General features: G+C 40.4%; 1 protein-coding gene across 1 annotated transcript in view; it reads right to left on the bottom strand.

Moving 5' to 3' along the window:
- Positions 1-5,039: 5,039 nt before the first annotated feature.
- Positions 5,040-22,149, bottom strand: part of TESK2 (testis-specific kinase 2) — a 73,515-nt gene continuing 56,405 nt past the window's right edge. The window contains exons 5-10 of the mRNA XM_009884665.1: positions 16,780-16,862; positions 14,979-15,054; positions 13,240-13,323; positions 12,036-12,122; positions 8,297-8,432; positions 5,040-6,052 (exon numbers count right to left, since the gene is read on the bottom strand). Coding sequence (XP_009882967.1) covers positions 5,040-6,052; positions 8,297-8,432; positions 12,036-12,122; positions 13,240-13,323; positions 14,979-15,054; positions 16,780-16,862 — 1,479 coding nt within the window. The remainder of the gene's footprint in view (positions 6,053-8,296; positions 8,433-12,035; positions 12,123-13,239; positions 13,324-14,978; positions 15,055-16,779; positions 16,863-22,149) is intronic.

The following is a 22,149-nucleotide window of genomic DNA, read 5'->3' as shown; positions in this document are numbered from 1 at the left end:
CCCCTCAAGTTTTGAATTTCTTTAGTCCATCAAGAACTGACCAGAAGGGGAGCAAGTTTGTTACTCTCGTTTTTGTTTTAACTTCTGACCCATTAAATTGCTCTCAATTGGAGTTCCCCTTGTTGTTCCTTAGCAGAATGCTGGGCTGTAAAGGCAGGGGTGAGACTGGTGAAGAGGGAGGAAGAGTGTGCCTCTCCAACTGCACCTTGGGCTGCAAGTTCCAGTTCAGTGCTCTGCACTCAAAGTGGGTTCTGAAAAAACAGCCTAGGGTTGCCTTTCTGGAAAAGCCATATGCTTGCTACTTTAGCTTGGGTTTCCCTTCTTGCAGAAGATGAAGAGGGTAATTGCTTGCAGTCACTGCTGGTATGGTAACTCCCTATAACTTTCATAATTATTTCCTGTCTTTCTAAGGAAGTCAAGGAGGAAAAAAGTGTGGGTTTGTTTTGTTTTTTGTTTTTTTAAAGAGACACTAACCGTGGTTGGTTTAGAACATGCACCTGGAGAGCTATCGCACTTCGTATTTCTACTTTACCTTAATCTCGGTTACAGAGATGAGACCTTTGCTCCTACAGGAGATGATAGGGGAAGGAGAAAGCTTCACCTCCCAAATGGGCCAGCTGATTCTAGTGCAGGGTAACTGCATGCAGAACCAAGCCACAGCAGGTCTTCACACTTCTAAGTGAGGGGAGATGCAGCGGGACTTAATGGTGGTCAGGTGTGGTCCTCAAACTGCACTGTGTCCTGTGCCACTGAAGCGATTCTCTAGGGCTAGAACGGTGCAGCCGCAATGGCAAGCTCCCTGCATGCTGAGTGCAATCAAAAGCCATCTTGTCTTGCAGGTCACAAGTTACTGCCTACTCTTCAGCCTGCTAAGGCAGAGCAGAAAAAGTCGAGTCCCATGGATTTCATAGTGTAACACTTCAGTAAGATGCAGGAGAGAAATAACAGAGAATAAGGATGACAGTTCTCCCTGTTTATAATTCAGCACCGAGTAATAGTGAATACAATCTCAAGCCAGGTATTAATGTCATCCACAGCTTAAGTAAGCATTTGAGCCAGCTCTTTTAACCTAGAGTTGCCCTTTTAATCACAAGACTCAGGCCTTGATTTTATTTTTATTTTGAAAGCAAGTTGGGAAAGTTTACAAAACCTGACCAAGAAAAAATTATGAAAATATTTAACTGGATTCATCTTTGGTTACTTCTTATTGCAGTTCCAATAAAACATACACCATTTCTATAGTTCAAAAAAAGTCAGAAGGTCAATCAACATAAAAACAAAGACGTGCTTTCTTTACATATTCATAAATATCCACAATATTAGAAAAGTTGTTTTGCAAAGATTTTTTTTTCTGGCAGTGTTAACTTACTATTATACACAGGCTACAAACTTCTTCCTAAGCCTTTAATTACAAGTTGAGCTATTTACAGACTGCAAAATATTAAGACGTAAAACTCCTTCATAAATATGAAAATAGATCATCTCGCAAAGATCTTTATACTTAATCAAATATCTGGCTGCCCCTCCTCCCCCCAAAAAAAGGTTATTTGTTTTGCATAGAAATGTAGTGACATGCAATATAAACAATAGCATTAAGTGCAAACAGGAATTATTCAAGTGTCTTTAGTTGTACTGGCAAAAAATACCAATGTTCTGTTACACATAATACATCAACGCCTCTCCAACAAGTGTAAGTCTACTACAGCCCCTTGTCTGCACTGCTTTTGAGGGGCAGCAATTCACATGCATTCTCTTAGTTGCATTTTATCAACCTGCAACCTCAACAAAAATAGCTTATAACAGACATTTTAAATGAATTCAACATCGAAAGATTTAAAGTGAATTAAAAATATTTTTTGATCTCTTCGGGGAACCTAGCAATGTGTAGAAAGTGTTTTAAAAGAGCAAGAACTGCTCCTATAAGAAAGTCAAAAATCATGATAAAATCCAATCACAATAAAACTGTCACATCAGTATAAAACAAGGAGTCTGCTGATCACGTGTTCGTATTCATGTTCATCAATAGCTGTCAGAAAATGGCCCCCAGTAGAAAAGCACCCTCAGGAAGGCAGAAAACCTAGGAGTATTTACTAGGTGCGACCTCGATTCAGCTTTACACAACCAAAGGGATGAGACGTAGTGAGTGCCGACTGTACCCAGACCCTTGGAAACACTGGGGTTTAACAAGCACTTGGCTATTTTAAAATGGCGTTTCTTACTCCAGTTTCATACACACGCCTCTTTTCCTGTACAGACCACGAATCCAGGAAAGGCTCGAGCCGCTCTTTTTTTTTTTGTTTCTCTTTCTGACATCTCCACCTCAGCCCAAAGAGCTAGAGAAGCTGATAGATGTGCCCTATGCACGTCAGCTGGCTGTGCTTACAGCGGGCATTTAGGAAAATAAAATTTTAGCCATGCTGCTTTGTAAGAGAGCCATTCAGAGCAGGGAAACATTTTAAGAGACAGTGGTAGTAAGAAAACAGATGAGGTCACTGTAATGGGTGCCACAGAGGTACCCCAAGCCTGACTGCACAGCCTTTGCAGTCAGCGTCAGAGAGGGCCAACAGGCTTCGTGATAAGGTGTCAGCGCTGACAACCAGGGCTAATGCAAGCCACAGAGCAGCCAGAGGCGCGTGTGTGCTCTCCAAAGAGGCTGTGGGCAGCTGTAGGATGCCGCACAGCTTCCTCACAGCCTGCCGATCCAGAAGTAAACTATTCCTTATTATTGCTTGTTTGTCTGAAGTCACACACCTAAATGCATCTTGTGACAACAGAAGCTGGTGCTGATGGTTTCCATCCCAAAAGATTACAATTGTATAAAAGATAAAAAGAGAAAGAGGAGGGGGGGAGGAATAAGAAAAACAAATAAGAAAAAAAGCAGGCACCAGGCAGGCAACTAGCTGGCAATTGAGCTCTGCTGACTATTTCACTGTCCTCAAATGAAATTTCACACACAGCGCCAGCCATCCAAGCTGCTCTGCACTCTGCAGACACCAGCCCTGCAGAGAGGATACACAGGACAGACTACTCTAGAGATCAGCACCTGCAAGAGGCAGGGAGGTGTGGGCCAAAAGGGGTGATCTTGGTAAGGATAGGCATTTTCTCTTCCAAACTGCTAACAGCTGCCTAATCTGGCATGGACTGTGCTAATTACCTCAGCAACACTGGGTTTCTCATTTAATTCTTCACAGCCACTGCAAAGGGATAACTGCTGCTCAGGTTAACACATATTTCACACGAGGAAGTCATAACTCACAGAATAGTGACCTACACCTCTGGAAAGATAAGCATCTCAGCCAAGAAAGAACTACGGCTTTCTCCTTCATCCTTTCTTTGATATAGGGAGAGAGTAGGAATAGTCTTGCTTCCATCAGAGACTAGCTTACATTTTCCATCCTTACAAGAGAGCAGGAAGAGAATGTAACAGGCTACCTCAGTGAAATTCTGGTCTCTACCACATCACCATCTGCTCAGCAGGCATGCAATGCATACTTCAGTTAGGAATGATAATATAGGTTTAAAAAAAAATTAAAAAATTTAAATCCCATGTCGTTGGGACAATGATAGTGGAAAAGGGCAGGATGGTGCACAAATGTCACTACAGAACAAACTTTTCCATACATCACATCCCAGAGTGGGGATCTCTGATTCCAGCAAGCAGCATTAAAGCGCATGCCACTGCTTCTTTCATAGGTACCTGCTGGTGACGGGAAGAAAAATAAAGAAAAAATCATACTGTTTAGTGACAGGAGAAGCCAATGAAGACAACAGCTTCTTTCTGTAGAATAAAAAAGAAAAAGTTAATTTGGGACAAGCTAATTATCTTCAGTTTGACAGTTCGAAGCCCTTCTGTGAGTCTACAGCTTATCCTCTCCAAGAGCACTCATGTGGCTGCAACACTGCTGGCAGTTTCCCCCGAGAAGGGGATTCCTGTCCTCTATCAAGCAGTCTGGTTTTAAATAAGGAGCCATCGTTACTGCAGTGGTATCAATGAGATGGGATGTCATACCAGAGAGAGAGGGGAATGTGAGTCTTCTAGCTTAGTGGTAATAGTCAACTGTGATCTAGATATTGTATTCAATTAACTATTCTGCGGAAATGGATCATGATGTCCATTCAGCTCTTCAGAGGTAAGAGCCCAGCCCCCTAAAAGCTCAGTACAATTGGTACTTTCACTGGCAGTTTCTCCAGAAGCCCAGAAATGACAATGCCTGAAATACGGCTCTCCTCTTGTGCCCCGGGCAAATCTTCCTCCACATTTGGGCTGAGGTATGTGAAGAACTGTGCAAGGAGGACAGCGGTGCTTACCACATCCTGCTTTCCTGCACTAATGTATTACGCATCATTACCAAATCCCGAGAGAAAATGAAACACCAGGGAACAGATTCTTCTTGTTAATCGCAAAGTACTTGTCATGTGATTCAGCCTGCAGATTGCGACCAGCATGAGCAGTTTTGGTTTTGCTGCTTTTGAAAGAAGAGCTTGTTTAGTGCTGCAACAGTATTCATGGCAGCTCTGGGACCAGAAAGCATTCCTATCGCTCAACATAGCTCTGAAAGATCTCTGTGCCCATTCCTAAACCAGAAACTCTGACTCTGCACTGCTGCAGAATGTTAATGCAAAATCTGCAATGGTTTAGAGCAGCTGGTCAGTCAGAGGGAGAAACCTCAGGGTCACTCTTTCTACCCAACATGGAGCTTAAGGCCTTAAAATTCTCCATGCTGGAATCCAGGTCAAACTGTTTACACGGTGCCTGCTCTGGCTGCTGCCTCTTGGAAGGACTGTGGGGCCCACACGGCCATTCTGGCTGGAGTAATTCCACCTCCTAATGCAAATCAGGGAAAGGAATAAGCACAGTTTGAAATAAAGTTAAAATAATCAGTCTCTCCAGATGCTGTCTGCAGCTGTCTGTGTGACAGCCAGTTTCTACCATCTGCTGAGTCTCTTCCGAATGTGAAGCCCAGCACTATAGAAGAACAGAGTTTAAGTGACTGGGAACGACTGTTCCCTCAAGGACACATTCAGTTTGAGCCCTCTCTTCATATGTCACAAGTTGACTGCGTGCTGCCACTTGCTGAGATGTTGGAGGAGGTCTGAGACAACAGGGCAGGACTGTCCCCATCCTGCTCCCTGAAGGACCATGCCTCTCTCTTCAGCTCGGTGGAAGGACTAACACTGAACAGAGGCTTTGTAGATTCTAGCGGAATATTTTTCAGCAGATCATCTTCCACCTCCATCTCTTCAGAAGGGAGACAACCCACAAACACTTGTGAGGAGCCATGTCCCTCAGAGTTCACTGAATTCTCAACTGGGAGCTTTTTGTAAGATAGCGGCTCAGGCTGGGCCAGCACTAATGGTTGATTACATGCTGGATCTCCACACGTGTTCTCAACAGGGCAAAACCCATTTTCCTCCTGGGCCGCTGGCCCATCTGAACAGTCCATATCCTCTTCTTGTCCTGGTGCAGGAAGGAATTCTGGCCTGTGAGGCTTGGCTTGAAAGGGGGGTATCTCTGACACACCATATTTACTGCTACTCAGGAGTTTTTGCCGAACTTCTGCACCTAGCTGGGTTGGGTCACACCTGCTGACAGTTGATGACAGTCCCCCAAACAGGCCATATTCCTTGTGCGGCAATTCAGGAGAGAGTGGAAGTGATCTGCATCTTCTTCCAGGAAGAAGGGAAAATTCTTGCCAGTCTGTGCTATACGCCTGCCGGAACTGGGACTGACTGGCTTTCAGGCCTCCACCCGCCTCTGGAGAATGCAAGTCAAACACAAGGGAGATCACAGACTTGCTTGGCATGTCAAAGAATTTGATCTTCCCTCCCTTGAGATCCTCCCGGGCACTGAATGGATTAACTTTCCGGCCTAAGCCTTTGTTTGGCGTATAGTAGGGGTCCTGCACGTTTATCTTCCTGGAAGGCTTGCGGGAGAAGATATCCGACTGGCTGCGTGACAACCAGATATTCCGACGCGGACGGGGTGACTTGGGTGGGATCTTATCATCCAGGGAACTCAAACGTTTTACTCCTGGTCCTTTTTCAATTGAACCTGAGTAGAAGAAAATAAGTACTTTTAGTTTAAGGGAACTATATGCCTGCATGTCTGTTAACTCACAGAGCCTTCGTGACAACTGTAAAGAAAAATCTGCATTTCTGATGTTCCAAAGTATCTCCCGTAAGCAGGTTTGCTCATTCCTTACAAGTTCCTGCATAAACACAAGGAACTTCTCCTCAGTGTATTATTGGTTTCAAATGTGGAGATTTGTCAGCCCTGTCCACAGGACCTTTCAAATGCAAGGCAGTCAAAACTACATTTAAAATATTCTCTCCTCTTTACTCATGCCTCAGGCGAATTAAAAGTCATCTTGAAGACCTGAGGAAATGCAAATTCAGTTAATGCCATCTTACTTCCTTAGGCAGTGAAACTTGCTTCTTTTATCATTTTATGATAAAATATGTCATTCACATTACGGGGGATGCTAGTTTGGCAAGACAATATTGTCTTCAGAAAAAATAAAGGAAAGGAAACCGTACAAAAATCTGGTAGGAAGGAAGAAAGAAGTCTGTCCCTCTTCTACCCAAACCCTGTATTTTAGGGCCCCTTCAAACCTTCTCGCTGCCAGTAAACTGACGTGGCAGAGATGGTGCAGGGTGGTCTTGAAGAAGAACAATTTGCATGTTTCTAGATTTATCATCCTGGCTTCCAACAGAAGTTGCCCAAGATGTCTTGATGATACTGACCATAAAAGAGAGCAAGTACAAAACATAGCTGCCAAAGGAATTTGGACTTTTTCACCTGAATGGGAAAAGTCCAAGACCAAAATAAATGCCCCTTCAGATACCATGAAGAGTTTAAATCAGTCCATCCCAGCCTTCGTTCAGTGCATTATCCAATAAACTAGGGATATATGAGAGTTTGACTCTAAGGAATATGAGTTAAAGCTGTACATATGCGTGTGTGTGTGTATTTATTTGTGCACATGCGCACACACACATATAGATATATATATAAAATAAAAGATGTATCACTAGAACAGGATGGGAAAATTGTAGTTGTTTAGGAAAAGATGTTAACTCCTTGAGTGTTTGGGACATGCATCTGCCACTGGCTCTCAAGGTGCCTCTGAAGAGCTGTGGTAGAGAAATAACAAACTGATATAAAGTGATATCTCTTTTTGAATACAATTTCCAGAATAAGCACATACAGGTTGCCGCTTTTCCCTTTCAATACTGCCACAGATTAGACTGTAGTCACTCCACCTAGGAAAGACTATGCAAGTCAAAGAACAGCATTGTGTTAACACATCTCCAAGAAGATGCAAATCTGACAGAGGGAGAATGCCAGGCAAATGGCAGGGGGGTGGGGAAGAAAAAAAAAAAAACAAAACCCACAAAAATACCACAAACCCAACAACCAAAAATACTCCAAACAAACAAGAATTTTCCTTTTTAACTTGCACCTCTTTTAGATGCTTTCCAGCTGTGGGGGAACTACCACATGCACGCACTCCATGTAGTTTGCAATACAGAAGTTATTTCAATCTATAACCATATTACAGATAGATAGGTATGTATGTATATATGTTGTGTATTCATGTGTACAAATATGATAAGCTATTTTTACTGTACTCTTAAGTTTCCAATGCCAGAAGTCTACTAACATAAAAGATACCTAAGTCAGAATATGCCCCAGCCTACAAGAAATGCTTGCAATTTGCTCCCCACACCAGGTGGCACTAGACAGCTTTAGAGAAAGCCCTTCAAGGCCAGCATTCCCAAGCAGATCTGGGATTCATCTTTTCCCCAGTCTTTCAGAGTATTTCTAGGTACTTTATAATACTCTTGCATTTTCTCTGCTCTTCCTCCTGCATTTTCTCTGCTCTTCCTCCTGAAGGAGTTTAGGAAGCTTATAAGTGTTACATGTAATATACACCAAAGAAATTATGTGTATACACTAAGTACGGCAGGGAGAAAGCAGAAAATGACGGATTTTAATATACTATTACCAAATTACAAAACCATTCCCAAATGAACTCTAGATTTTCCCTCAAGAGCTTGTGGGTAGAATCTTGTAAGGCACTTTAAGAAACAGTTAGATGTTCTTTCTCAAAGGACACTCTGCAGTGCAAAGTATATAGCATTAATCCGGAATCATTTTCAGGCTTTGAGTAAAATAATTCATGAGGCTGTAAATAATACCATATATAGCTAAAATCCTAGTCTTCAAAAAAATGAAGCATTGTACCCTCTTGCTGTTAGCCTGCAGCAATGTTTGTACAATACAGACACTTACCTTTGGGTTTTCTTTCACTGATGTCAAGATTCAAAAACTTTCTCTCTCTCTCCGAGTCTTCATTTCTCAGGCGATTTAAAATCTCCTCCAGTGTTTTGACAATATCAGCAAACGAAGGACGCAACTTTGGATCCATCTGTGAATGCACACAAATCAAATAAGTTCATGTGGGTTTGTCCATGCTATTCTACTTACACAGTGGACAGACAGAGGGACCATCTGAAGGAACTGAGGAAATTCAAGACTGTTTTAAGTGTGTCGTCATGCAAAAAACTAAGTAAACCAGGGAAAAGTAGTATTCTGTCCCAGTTTATGTCTATTATACCTCTCACATTTAATTATCAAGTTGTAAACATTCTATGATGAGGACACATTTTAAATTGAAAAGGTGGGAAGGTGTTAGATTCAGGGCTTCAGAGGGTTTGTTTGTTTAAAATAGCTTTCATAGTTCAAGGATTTCTTTCTGGGCTCCAGTTATCAGTCAGAGATTATACATCAATGTTATTTCAAAACGTGCCTGAAGCAATAAGGATTAAATAGAGCAACTTGGCTATGTCATTCTTTAAAAGTTTGTAATTCTTCCATCATCTCCTTGTAGCTTTAATTAAAACCCACCTAAACGGCATTGCTGATTTTAAAGTTTAAAAGGTTGTATCTTTCCATCTGTTAATTAGCCTTACTACTTGGCATACTTGTCTGTCTTGTGAGGAAGTAAGACTGGTTATATAATTTGACATAGTAATACAATAAAAAAAACCTAATCCATCTTTGCCCAAGTAAAATACTGCCCCCTCAGTCATCAGTGAGTATTCAGTTTGTATTTATTAGTAGGTATGTATTAGTCACCCTAGTAGAAATGGATCTCTAAACAAAATCCAACACTAAAATTGTACTAGAGGGCAAGCAGCTTAATTCAAGTAGCAACTCAGAAGGCATTTCATAATTTTGAATATTGACTCCGTATATATGTTACAGGTTTAATTACTGCAGGTAGCAATGTCTAATTCAGCAGCTGAAAAATTAACCTTATTATACTATTAAAAAAAGATTCTGCTTGACCTGATTCCCGTTTCCAGCTCTCTAAAGGCTTTTTCAGGGCAGACAAGCCCAGACAGGTCTCACCTCTAGCACAAAGGGAACAGTGGTGCTTTGTAAACAAAAAACCCCGAAGACCTCCCTGATAGTGCCTTGCAGGTCCTACGAGATGAGTATTTCTGAAGAGAACTGGTATGATCAGCAATGCCAGAACATCATCTAGTAACATAGGGTAAAGGGCTAAAAATTCATACGTACAGCAATAGAAAAACAAACAAACTTGAAAGGCTTAAGAGCAGCAAGAAAGTTGTTCTAATGCAGCAGCTGGAATTTCCTGGCGTAGGAAAACATCTTTTTCAGCTTTCCCTATTTCACTGAAAGAGTAGGGCAGGGGCAACTCCAAAGCACATGCTCTGTACCCCAACAAACTTACTAATTTGGGAAGCTTAGAGAGCTGCTGCAAGCTACAGAAAATAAGAACTCCTCTGTTCTAATTTGTGCTAGGTAAGATCCAGGATAAGAGCAGCAATGGAAAAGTGACTCTGAGCAACATTTGTCTCTTCTCTCCCTGAGCAGTCCAGATTCTGCTCAAATGGAATAGAAGGTTCTTCCTCAAGACAGCAGCCATCCACAGCGCAGCTCGTGCTGGTAAGCTTTTTGCATGATTACACACGATTATGTTTATAAGCATTTGCACAAGTAGGCTTATAATTGTTGAAGAGCCCTAAGTTTTAGACTTCCTTGCATGTAGTTATTTGGAAAAAAAAACCTTTGTAACAGCAAATTAAAGAAATTTTAATCTACCACTCATATATGTCAGTTTTTACTTGTTTTCCTGGGTTGCCCTAAAACACGTTTCCTGGCTGTAAAAAGTCCCAGCACTTTGTATATCAGTTCAGCTAACCAGCTGAGCTATACAGTTTACACTGTTTACCTATTAAATAATAAAAAGCTATATAAACATCCATGTGTAAGAGCAAAATATCGCACAGATCACCTATTATTGAAGCACAGCATGCTCAGGAAGATATAAGAAAGCCTCATCTATTCACCACATTTTTCCTTCTACTAGGTAAGAGAATTACAGCACACCCCACAATGAAATCAGCATATTAATGGCTTGATCACAAGACAGTAATTTCCACTTTCAATTCAGGGAAGGGACTTATACTATACAGGAAGCAGCATTTGACGATAATCAGGAGAAGGAAAATCCTTTTTCTCTTAACACACCAAGTTCTTACATGAGAATATAAGATCAGTTATTTCCCCATTCTTCATGAGTACAGTTTTACTCTGAATGTCACCTGTGCAGAAAAAATGCTTTGAATCATGCACCATGCGTTTGGATGCAGTATGATTTCTGGATTCTACAGGTCAGAGCTGAGATTTCCAGAGTCAAATCCTACCTCAAGCCAAACCCTGTAGTGCTTATGTTGTCAAAACACTTCATAAACATGAGTCAGACGTACCACTGTCCTGATGAAGCAAGCTCCACTGTACTAAGGTGAAATCAGAGGAAAGAAGTAGCTGGTCCAGAACAAGTTCCACAAAAATTTTTAGAGTTAATTTATGCTATCTTGTGTCAAGAGCAGCAGTTATCCTCACCTGCTCACAGCCTCACCTTTATACCACTCTCCCCTTGAGTGAGCATGTGCATTTGTACTAATACAAAGAGAGCTTGGGGCAAAAATAAGCATCAAGAGCATGAAGAGATGAGACTGCTTCTTTCAGCAGCAGTGTTGACATGAAAACAAAGCCTGAAAAATCAGTAACAGACAGGAATAAAAAGCCTGTTCTGAGACCTTCCTTACAAACACTCACTTGGACACAGTGCTGGTATTGGCTCCAGCATGGCTGGGTTGTGGGGTCCTGGGCAATGTTTTGTGCAATAAAATTTTCAGAATTTGCCTCAACTTAAGTTGTGCCAACTGGACATTCCCAACTTCAGCTGAATTTGGTGGGAGCTCAGGTTCTATTACTAGATATAAACCAAGTTACTATGCAAAGGTACTAGCAACCTCTGTTATGGGAAAACCCACAAAAGATACCTACTTTCCTGGAGTTTCCACACTGAGGAGCCATGAAGGCATCCAGCACTATCTATCACAATTTTACTTGAATAATTGACAGAAAATTTAATCCATACAGCACATTGTCTATAGCCTTATTGATAACAAATCATTTGGGTCCAAGTTTGGTTTTTTGGAACACAGGCTAGGGATTTGGAGGTTTATCCCACTTTCCAAAAGGCAGCAAATAGAAACTTCAGAGTAGTTCAGTGCCTGCTCTTGATTTGTTTGTCCCCTCTGTTTGTGAGAGCAATTCAGAATTCTTTCTTCACAGCTCAGTAGGTCTGTACACAATAACAGCTGGATTTTGTCAGCCTGAGGGCCAGCCAGTGTCAATAGCATACAACTGGTTATGATCAGCCTGAGCAGCCTGAAAGAAGCTATTTCAGTGTACCAGACCTGTTTGTTTGGCAAGACAGAATACAGAATTGCAAAAACAGAAGATAGGCCTTTTTGCAAGGGGAAGGGAAGGGTTATAAAACCTGTAAGGCACTTCCTGGGTTACCAGAATTTTCCCTGCCTTTATAGGTACGCTCTTCAAGTCTCTACTGTAAATGCTTTAAGCTCTATCTTCAACAGCCAGAGGGATTTAGAGAACTCCGGTTTAGGCCTCTCCCCTTCAAGATACTCACATTACAGCAGTTGAAGGCCAGCTGGAGGAAGTCAGGGGGACAGTCTCCCACCATGTGCTGGAAGGCATCATAATCTAATCCAAAATTCTGTACAAACAAAAAAGCATAGAAATATAAATGAGGTCTGCTATCTGGCCCAAAGCATCTTCTTTTCACAGGGTCCCTACGTGGAGTCATCAGGAATAACCATGAACACCATCTCTCAGCAGCCACATATAGAGGATTTTGAGAAAACTCCATGCACACTCCAAACTGCAGCATTCCCAATGGGGATTACTTGATACAAGATACCTGTAAGAGAATGAGCTGACTTCAAAGCCCATCCTTCTTCCTGGACTCAACTGCAATCCATTGCACTTGAAATGTTGCCCATGTGGATCTGGAAGCAATATCCTATACTACGATGTTTCACCATGGTGACTTGCACAGTGTAAATTAACAGCCTGCTATAAAACCAGAGGCTTTGCTATGATTAAAGTTTGCCAATTAAAATGGTTAATTTTTCAGTGGATGGTAAACTGGTAATACAAATTATCCAGTTCCTTAAATGCACTTCTATAAAATCTGAAGGGCAGAGAAACAAAAGGATCTCTTATTTACTGCAGTTCAAGACCTAAGCAATTCTGCATTTTCAGAACCGGAGGGGAATAGACAATTTGGAAGGCCCACCATAGAGGACCAAAAGCTGCCCTGCAGATGGGACTCAACCAAAAGGCAACTGATGAAAGTAAGAAGTATCTTGTTTGATTAGTCAATTCTAGCTCAGATCCACAGTGCTTAGCAGAGTCTATGCAAAAAACAAGGGTGAGCTTATTTTAGCTGCTGCTAACATATCTCCTGCCCCTTTCACAAGGAGGGGCTTCTTAGCAGATTCAGTGTGCCAAACCTGCTCTGAATCTGGCAAGAAGTCGACATGAGCTATCAGTCTACAAAAGGAAGGTGACTGCGATGCTCTCGATGTTCTGCTAGTTAGGGGCAGAAAGGATTTCCCACGAGGACTGCAGCTGGACAAAGTCTGTGTGAAAGTGTCTTCAATGAAGCTTCTTACAATAACAGCACAAAAGAACAAAAGCCTTTTACAGGCTATTTTTAATGTAACACCTATTCATTGTACCTTTGGCAGCAGTGCCAGAACTTCTAAAGGCCAGCCATTATCATGACATACTCACCACCTCCCACCAATGTTTTAAACATAACCACTTACCTCTGTGCGAGGGAGATAGTCTGGATCTGCCTGTATTCTTGCTATAATCTCACACAAAATTATACCGTAGGAGAACACGTCTGCCTGAGAGAGGAAAAAAATAAATAGCCACACGGTTCAGCTATGAATACTCAGCGTTCTTATCTGCCACTGAGTTTCTCCTTACCCCAAATGGTTATCGTGAAACAACTAGACCAACACCACAGGCTTACAACACTAAGCAATTTCATTATAGCTAATATTTTCCGTGTGAAGAAACACATGCTCACAGTAAAGCAGTCTTGTTGCACAAATAGCAATGATAACTTTAAAACTCTTTCAAGAAAAAAAGAAAAAAAACACCAAACCACTCAATTCAGCAGTGTTAAAAAAAAAATCTTCCTTGCATAAAGAATGGTGAAGTTGCATTTGATGTCTTACAGATGGGAGTAATTAAAAACATAGCCAAAAACATGACATGCCTATGTATCACCGTGGTTCGAAAGATGGGTTTAGAATACACATAAACACAGCTTATCCACAACATTAATGCTGTTTTTAAGAAAAATTACATTTTTCTCTTCTCACAGTTCAGCACCTATGGAGAAAAGTGTCTTTCCCAAAGGTTGAGATATCTAACGCTGTGTACCAGCATCCATTTCCATTGACATTTCCATGATGCTTAGTAATCGCTTATCTGACTACCCCTGGAGCTGCACAGTTGCTCAGATTTCCAGCCACCTGAATTTATCATGTAATAAAATTCAGAAAAACATGGAATAAAAGTCTACAGAACAGAAGTCAGCATCCTTCATCCCTTAGGTATCAGGCAGGCGTATATGTCACCTTTCACGCTGGTGAGGTATGAGACCTGTTTCCTCTTTAGTCCTCCATGCCCTAGGGTTAGTGAAGAATGTGGCACCACAGATTTGGGTCCTTTATTATTAATTTAGGTACTTTATTACTAATTTAGGTCAATTGGAACTCTTAAGAAAGCTTTGAAATGGTAATTATTACATTCATTACTGAGGTCAATACAGCTTTCCTGAAAGTTAAAAGTACCACCCATTAAACAGACTATTGACTACTAGCTATAAAAAGGTACAGGATGTGGGCTTTATCACAGAGAAGCTGCACTTGCAGGGCTGAAGTAGACTATGTTACACGTGGGAGAGAAAAACCTGTGCAAAGAAGAGCTTGACTGAAAATGCTATTTCTAAAATCCAGTGTGATCTGGTCCTCTTCTGAAAAAAACATTTCCCAATGCCACAAACAGGAAAACTTAGGAATACATTTGGAGAACATTTTCATCCAGGTATCTTACTTTGAGAAGTTTTGATTATTTTTTTTTTTTAATTAAAATACTTGTACAAGTTTGCATACAGACCTTTTACCTCTACTCAGATTTCACTAATGTATGATCAGGGAAGTAACCACTACATTTCTCATGAGACTTGATTAAATTAAGTTGTGTTAGGTCAACAACCTACTACCGTATTGCTGCATGTGGGGTGTTTCAGAATGGAAATAGCGTAACAGTGAATTATGCTAAAGGTAATTCTACTTCTGTATAAGAATCCACACCATGAATTAAAAATATTAGTGATTCAACTCATACTCTCCCTTAGTCTGAATGACCTACCGAGTACAGAAATGTCACAAATAAAAGTAATAATTTTATTATGGAAATCCTAAATCTTGTATACAGCTATTGATATAAATGGACTTTAATTGCCAGATGTTTCTCTTCAAGTACCTACCTTTTCGTTGTAAGGTTCATCTCTGAGAACTTCTGGTGCCATCCAGAAGGGTGAACCCACCACTGGTAACTTCTCACTATATAGATATGGGATGAATGGCAGGAAAGGGGAGAGTATTATTTTATTGAAGGTCACAGGTATTCAATAGTTTTGGCTTCCAAACTCTTGGCAGAGTGGGCTCCTTCATCTATACATATAAAGGTCTGTGGGCACCAGTTTCAGGCTAGATGTCAAGTTCTCCATTCATGTAGCAAGACGTGCAGGTGTCCATCCCTACATGTATACCAATAAGCAACTGTGAAAAGTATTCAGCACAGCCTACTTACAAACTGTTTTGGTTTTGTTTTTTTTTTTCAAAGAAAAAGGTGAAGATTGACCAGATAAATCTTTTAATGGGGAAAAATTAGAAGTAATTAGAATAGGGCCGATTTGAAAAAATTGCAATGTTTCCATATGGCTGAATACTTAAAGAAAGGCCTCCAGCTTGCCACCCAGCTGACCTTGAAGGAATACCTATTAAAAAACAGGCCTGTGAAGGCCTCAAGTAGCATAGCTTGCTAGCCAGCAAACTGGAAACAAGAAAACTGCATTTGAAAATGGAGGTAAGACTAGATCACACCAAAACGGTGGCTAGTGTAACAATTCTATTATGTTGTTCGTTTTAGTTTCGAGTTACCTTAACTTTAACTACTATTATACTCTCCGTTTTCTGGGCACCTCAAAACTGGCTATCAAGAATATCTTAAGGCACCTGTGGTGCACTCCTGATTTTGTGATGGTTTGTATGAATACAGCTGAAGTTTTCAGCACCTTAAAAGGGCAGAGACTCCACAGGAGCGTACAAGATACACATTGGCTGTACTTATCAGTAGTTTGGAAATTAAAAGGTTCACTTTGTTAAGCTTTTACATCAATATTTCATCAACATTAATGCAAGCCTTCAGACCTCCCAAGATACAGTTTTAGGATATCTGCAGTTTAAAAAACAGTGTATAGCTGAGATCAATTTTTATTGTTTTCTTTGCAGTCAAAAGAGCTGGAAGGCTTTTATTCACGTTACACAGAAGCACACACTGGAGAAAATCTGACAGCACATTTCACAGTCAGAATACTCTGAAATACACAAGTCAATATACAGAGAAAACAATGAAATGCTTGTCCTTGATCTCCTTAATGGAGGGATGACAAAAGGACTATTTCCAATTGTGACAATAGCTTGTGACAGTCACCTGTGCATTCCTCAAATGAGTGAAGATTAAAATTTCACCCTAGGGAGAGCAAAATGGTGAGCTACTGTTAGACCGTAATTTTAGCATCTCTTTGTTATAAACCTGGATCTTAACAACTAACCCAGAGGTTAAAGAGAATAATACCGGAATGCCACTGAACATTGTTTATGAAAATGGGAAGAAGCTAATGATAAAAATCATCCCAATCCAGAATGCTGGCCAATATTTTTGTGTTTCCTTTGTTGTGTTGTTTGGGTGTTTTTTTTAAAAAAAAAAAATAATCAAAATTTCCAAGTACCTGCTTTAGAAGATCTACTGAAAAGCTGGAGTAAATCCTCTACTCACAGGAGCATTTTTGAAGAATAAATGTCACCACTAAATCTATCAAAATGGACAGAAATTAAGGCTGGAACATTTTGGTCATCCAGCCTGCAGTTCTAGACTGAAGACTGAGGATATTTTTTGCAAATTTTGTATCAGAATGCAGTAATGGCCTCAGGAATCTGGCTCGTTAGAGGTTCTGACCTGCAATCGCACTGCAACTCTTGCTGTATTTTGATTAGTTCACGTACCTGTGATCAGGAATTTTCTCTGCTAAACCAAAGTCTCCTACTATTGCTGAGTATCCATTCTCATCATGTTTTATTAAGCAGTTCTGGCAAAAAAGAAAAAAAAACCCAAAAGAGTTATTGTCTGGGCATAAAACTCATATACCATTTGTTTTATTTATTTTTAATCTGGAACAACACTGCAAGATACTTTTTGGAAGACATTCATCTATGAGAAGCTTTTGTCTGAAAGCTACCACCATTTTCCCCTACCCTCCCCCCTGCACAATCACATGTCTGTCAAACTTAAGATGCTGCAAACAGCCTTACACTTAGTTAATAATCCACTTAAAAACTTGCTGAGAAAGCAGGCAGCTACAGGCAGCACGTATCCAGCTAGGTTCTAGCAAGAATTAAGATGATTTAGCTCTCTTACTGCTAAGTATGCAATACATGCTGTTCACTATGACACCCTAAATTTTCTCTTTACGATTTCCCTGTACCTGACCAGAATACAAGATCAGAACAGACTCTAAATGCCTTTGTATATTTTGCTACATTAACTACTGAAAAGGAACTCACTGCTTTGCAGTAGATTTTAATCAGAAAATACAAAATGTGATGAAGTTAATATGTGCTTTTAAAGTCTCAAACAAAATTCTTCATGCTACACTACATCATAAAACATAATTTAAGGGAGAAGTCTAATAGGGAAAAGCTGTGAATCCTTTCCTTTAAGATGTGACCTCCAGTTTCAGGCAGGAGGGCAATTTAAGGACACAGATAATTCTGGTCTGGTAGCATCGCATCACATCACACACAGGGTTTTATTGATTTATTTTTATTATTTATTTACAGCTCTGAGAAATATGCTTTGACCATTCCAGTACCAAATCTTTTCCCTTTTCACTGAATGAATTGATAGCTGACTTCCCTAAGGTTTTTTTTCTGTCCTGCAATAGGTGGAGCAAAACAGAGAATTCATTCCCTTACCACATGCCTTGCTCTGTATCCTTCTGCAGGCAGTACAATAGCAGTGACAGGCAGCAAAACCACTGCCGACTCCTACAGAGTGGTACCCTGCATTAATTAGCTAAACAGCAGGAAACACTTTCCAGCTTTATTGTGCTTGGATGTAAAAAAGCTCCTCGGTGACCCCAGAGCATGAGCTTGTCTGTATAATGCAACTACCAAGAAAAGTGAGTCCCTTGTCTAAAAGATCAAGTTCAGGTCATCCCCGTTTATATTATTCAGAGATGATTGTGGCTCAGGCCATGAAGTGAGTTTTCTTCCTGCCGATTAAAAGGTTAAGCAAGCCACTCCTGCGATCATGTAAAGAAAACGCATGCCAGCCTCTTGAAACACATGCTGGGCTCCTGAGACGCAAAGTTCTATTTGTTTAGCATGACTCAAGTCTAATAAGTACAGTTAGTTTGTGGATTCATAAACATGTACCAAGTTAAATCAACCATGCTTGCCCAAAGAGCAGCAAAGCTTCTCAGTTACGGGCTTTGTTATCTTTTATCAAAGAGCACATTCATTCAGCTTGCCTCTGTTTAAACATTTGGTCACTGTAAGTGGACTTAAAACTGAGAAGGATAAAACTTTTCTGAAAAATCTTACTGAAATGATTGAGACAAATGGAATTTCATTGTGTACCACACAGAAACAAGCCTATGAGGACACCAGAGATTTTGCAGCGTACAAGAATGCTGATACTAGCTTATCCAGCAAAATCTTAGGTTATTTTCTGCCATAGATTTCTCAGCAATTAAAAATTATTCATAATTTGACATTTAAAAACCCCTCTGATATATAAAGGAACTAGTTTCAAGATCTAAATTCCCTTCTTGCATTACCTTCAACTATTTACATTTTGTTCATTTTGAGTAGCAAGACTGCAGTAGTTCATTTTTCCTTGTGGGTTTTGTGGATTAGGGTTATTCTCCAATAATCCCATCTCTCCAAAATTTTGGGGGAGCGTTTAAATCCTGACTAAGAAATATTTTCAACTTAACTAAAAGTCTGTAGAAACTTTTCTACTGACATTAAGATTTGCAATAATTTACAGGCGTGCTTTGATACCAAAAGGAGGCTTAAATGCAACATCAACCTGAGAGCAAGTTTTCCTTCAGCTTCTTACCAGTATGCAATCACATCTCGTTAGACAGCAATACATCACCAACTGAAAATGAACAATCTTACCCCCCACCAAGCCCCGGGCAGTCTCAGCTCTCAGGCGCAGCACTGAACTATTACACAAGTAGATTATTCCTATATAAATCACAAATTAAACCAATAGCGCATCCAATCTAGCTGCCAAGTAATGCTACCTGACAGCTCTGAGCTCCTTCCCCGATGAGCAGGGGCTGCCTGCAGCAAAGTTGGGCTCCCTTTCAGCGCAGGCCTTTCGAGAAACCAAACAGAGCAGACACCCCACCACCGTGTCCTGCAGGAGAGGCCAGTACACCATGACAAGGCAATGGGGGAAAGCCTAGGGCAACATTTCTGCTATAAAGTACTGATCAATCGTTCTGCTGTGGTGGGCTGCACAATGTTAAATGACGTAAAAAAGGAAGCTAAACTATTCTCTCTCATTAGTGGAAGCTTGTCTTTTGTCTGAATATGAAGAAGTGCTGAGTGTGAATTTAAATTCATTAGGATACATATTCCAGTACAAGAGTGACTTTTTTATTCACACTTGAATCAGCCATGGGCAGGTGACATGCACTAAACCAAAAAAATGCCATTGTCACTACAAATGCTTACTGTAATGAAACCAAACTGATTTAATTTAACTGATGCAGATTTTTATGTAGCTAAGCACCAATTTCCTAGAACCCAGAAAGGATGGAAGCCTATTCCTACCAAAATCAGTAGTAAACCCCTTCTACAGATACTAGCATGGTCAGATGTCACCTTTCAAGCCTGTCCTGAATGAGCAGTACAAAGTTTTGCACGTGGCGATGCTTTGTTCTGTGCTGAGATCCTCCAAGTGTTGAAGGCTGACCTTCAGCACCACTATACTCCTCCTCCACCCTTCCCACCCCTGTAAAGCCATTACACAACACTGCACCAAAAACACAGCACAGATAGTTTAGTTATCAGATTTAAGATGCAATTCATAAAAAGGTGACTTAACACCACCCACAGTAACTGGTAGTTCATGTGTACTCAATGAAAGACATTTCTAAGCATTGACATTCTACTGCCAAGATAAATCAGGATCAAAAAAGGGACAAAGCTTCATTAGAGGCTAAAATGTTGAAAAGAGCTTTTAAGTTTAAGCTAGAGATGGTATCTCAGTAGGAAAAGTATGATAGAGCATACTGCACTGTTCCTACTGACAAAGTGATACTTCCCAGTTTCTACAAAAAAGAAAATATATGTATCAGTTTGGTATGAAGAAGTTTCATTAATGGATTTTGGCACAGCGACACAAGAGTTCAAACCCCTCTCTAGTGCAAAGAGCCTCTCTAGAACTGCCTACGAGATGAAATGCCAAGCAGCTTTAAATGCCAACATGGGCTTTAAGAAAACACTTTTGACTTACTGTTGCAATATTTGTATAAGCTGCAAGGCAATAAACCATGACATCCTTCTCAAGCTTTCTCTTTGGACGTCTACAAACAGGGATGTTCTTTCCTTTGGCAGCTCACACCATCAAAGAGGGCAGTATCTGACTTCAGTTGCGTTCTCAAGGTGGGGTGTTTTTTTCTTCACCAAAACAGGGACCCCATCATTCCTTCCTGAGGCAGTCTCTTAATAGAAGCAAGGAGCTCTGTACATGAGCCCTAAAGAGTTAACAGAGCTGTTTATGCAGAGACAGATGTGAAAGAACATAAAGCCCCCTTTGTGTGTTACAGGAGCTTAACATCTGCTTTGCACAGCATAATCCTACTAAGACAAATGCAATATTCTACTCTCCCTTTTACATAAACAAAAACGAAAATAGACCCAAGAGTTTCAGAGTTAAAAATAAGTTGCTTAGATGAAGAAACCCCATCGTTTTATTTTACAATATGACATACAAGCTAAACTCCCCAGAGATTTTATTGCACTCCAAAAAATACAGGAACGCTACTGCAGTGTCATTTGCAACTCTCTGATAACTGTAACTGAATTAAAATACTTAAAGGCCAATTGAGATGGATCAGCTGTTTTTAAAGTGCTTTTCTCTAGGAGAAACACCATTGACAATTAAATGTACAACAGGAAGTTTACAATACTAGATATGTTTTTGAAACAAAACCCATTATGTTTAAGGGACAGGCTCCATTTGGGTCCCAAAGTACCGGTAAGAGTTTAGTATTGCAACTAGCATTAGAAATAATCATCTCTAACAGCTAATTTTTTCAGTGCAAGCTCTCTCCTGCAGTGCAAAATATCCAGGCGAGAGCTTACTCTAGCACAAAGGGGACCTTAAAACAGCAGCAGCAAGTACGAGACTCATCAGACAAAGGTTCTGTTCATTGCTTGGGTTTTATTTTGTTTTATTTTGTGTTAAACAAGCAAACAGCATACAAGGTAGGAAGTCAGGGTATGTCACTTTCAAGCCCAAAGGCAGTGAATTTATGTTACATCAGATAATCCACAGTAATTGCTTACATGCATGATTCTGTCCCATAGTAACAGACTACTCCTCTCTCAATGAAAGAGGGGTGAACCATTACACATTTACTGTGAAGTGAAAGCATATGTTGGCAGGAATATACACACACACACACACACACACACACACACACACACACACACGTGTGTATATATATAAAAATAGAGGCCTAGAAATCCGAATTTCTTCGTAGATTTTATCATCAATGGAGCTCAAGAAGTTCCCTCAAACTGCTCACAACCTGCTATTGATTATAAGATATAAATTATATTGATATAAATATAATATTGATATAAATTATAAGTTTTCAATTGTACGTAATTCTGCAAAACTAAAAGGCATTTTTTGGGGGGTTTGTCTGTTTTATTTTAATCAAGAGCTTTTGTAGTGGGTTTTTGGGGAGGGGGGTGTTCAGCTAAGACAGCTCAGCTGCTTGGGAGAACAAACTTAGAATATGTGTTGCAAGCAAACTTTGAAATAATGACAATAAAAAAAAAATCCTCAAAAGTATTAGACTATGGTGTCATACCTAGACTGGGCATAGTCTCAATTTAAAACGTGACAAGACCCTTGTGTAAGATGCACCTCTTGCCACCCCTGCAAAAAGTAGACTGGGACAGGACACGTGCTGTGTGGGGAATTGTAAAGTGTGAATAAAGTGACAAAGCAGGGCAGGAGTCCAAGCTAGGGGCTGGCAGGGACCAAGACCAGAGTCTTGAGCCAGGTTCCTGAGATGGGGGAAAAAACAACTAGGACTATTACAAGGACGTAAAAACTGCAGG

This window comes from Charadrius vociferus, unplaced genomic scaffold (assembly GCF_000708025.1).
Source record: "Charadrius vociferus isolate BGI_N301 unplaced genomic scaffold, ASM70802v2 scaffold163, whole genome shotgun sequence".
NCBI lineage: Eukaryota > Metazoa > Chordata > Aves > Charadriiformes > Charadriidae > Charadrius > Charadrius vociferus.
The sequence above is the reverse complement of the archived record's forward strand: the minus strand, read 5'-3'. Positions and strand labels throughout refer to the sequence as shown.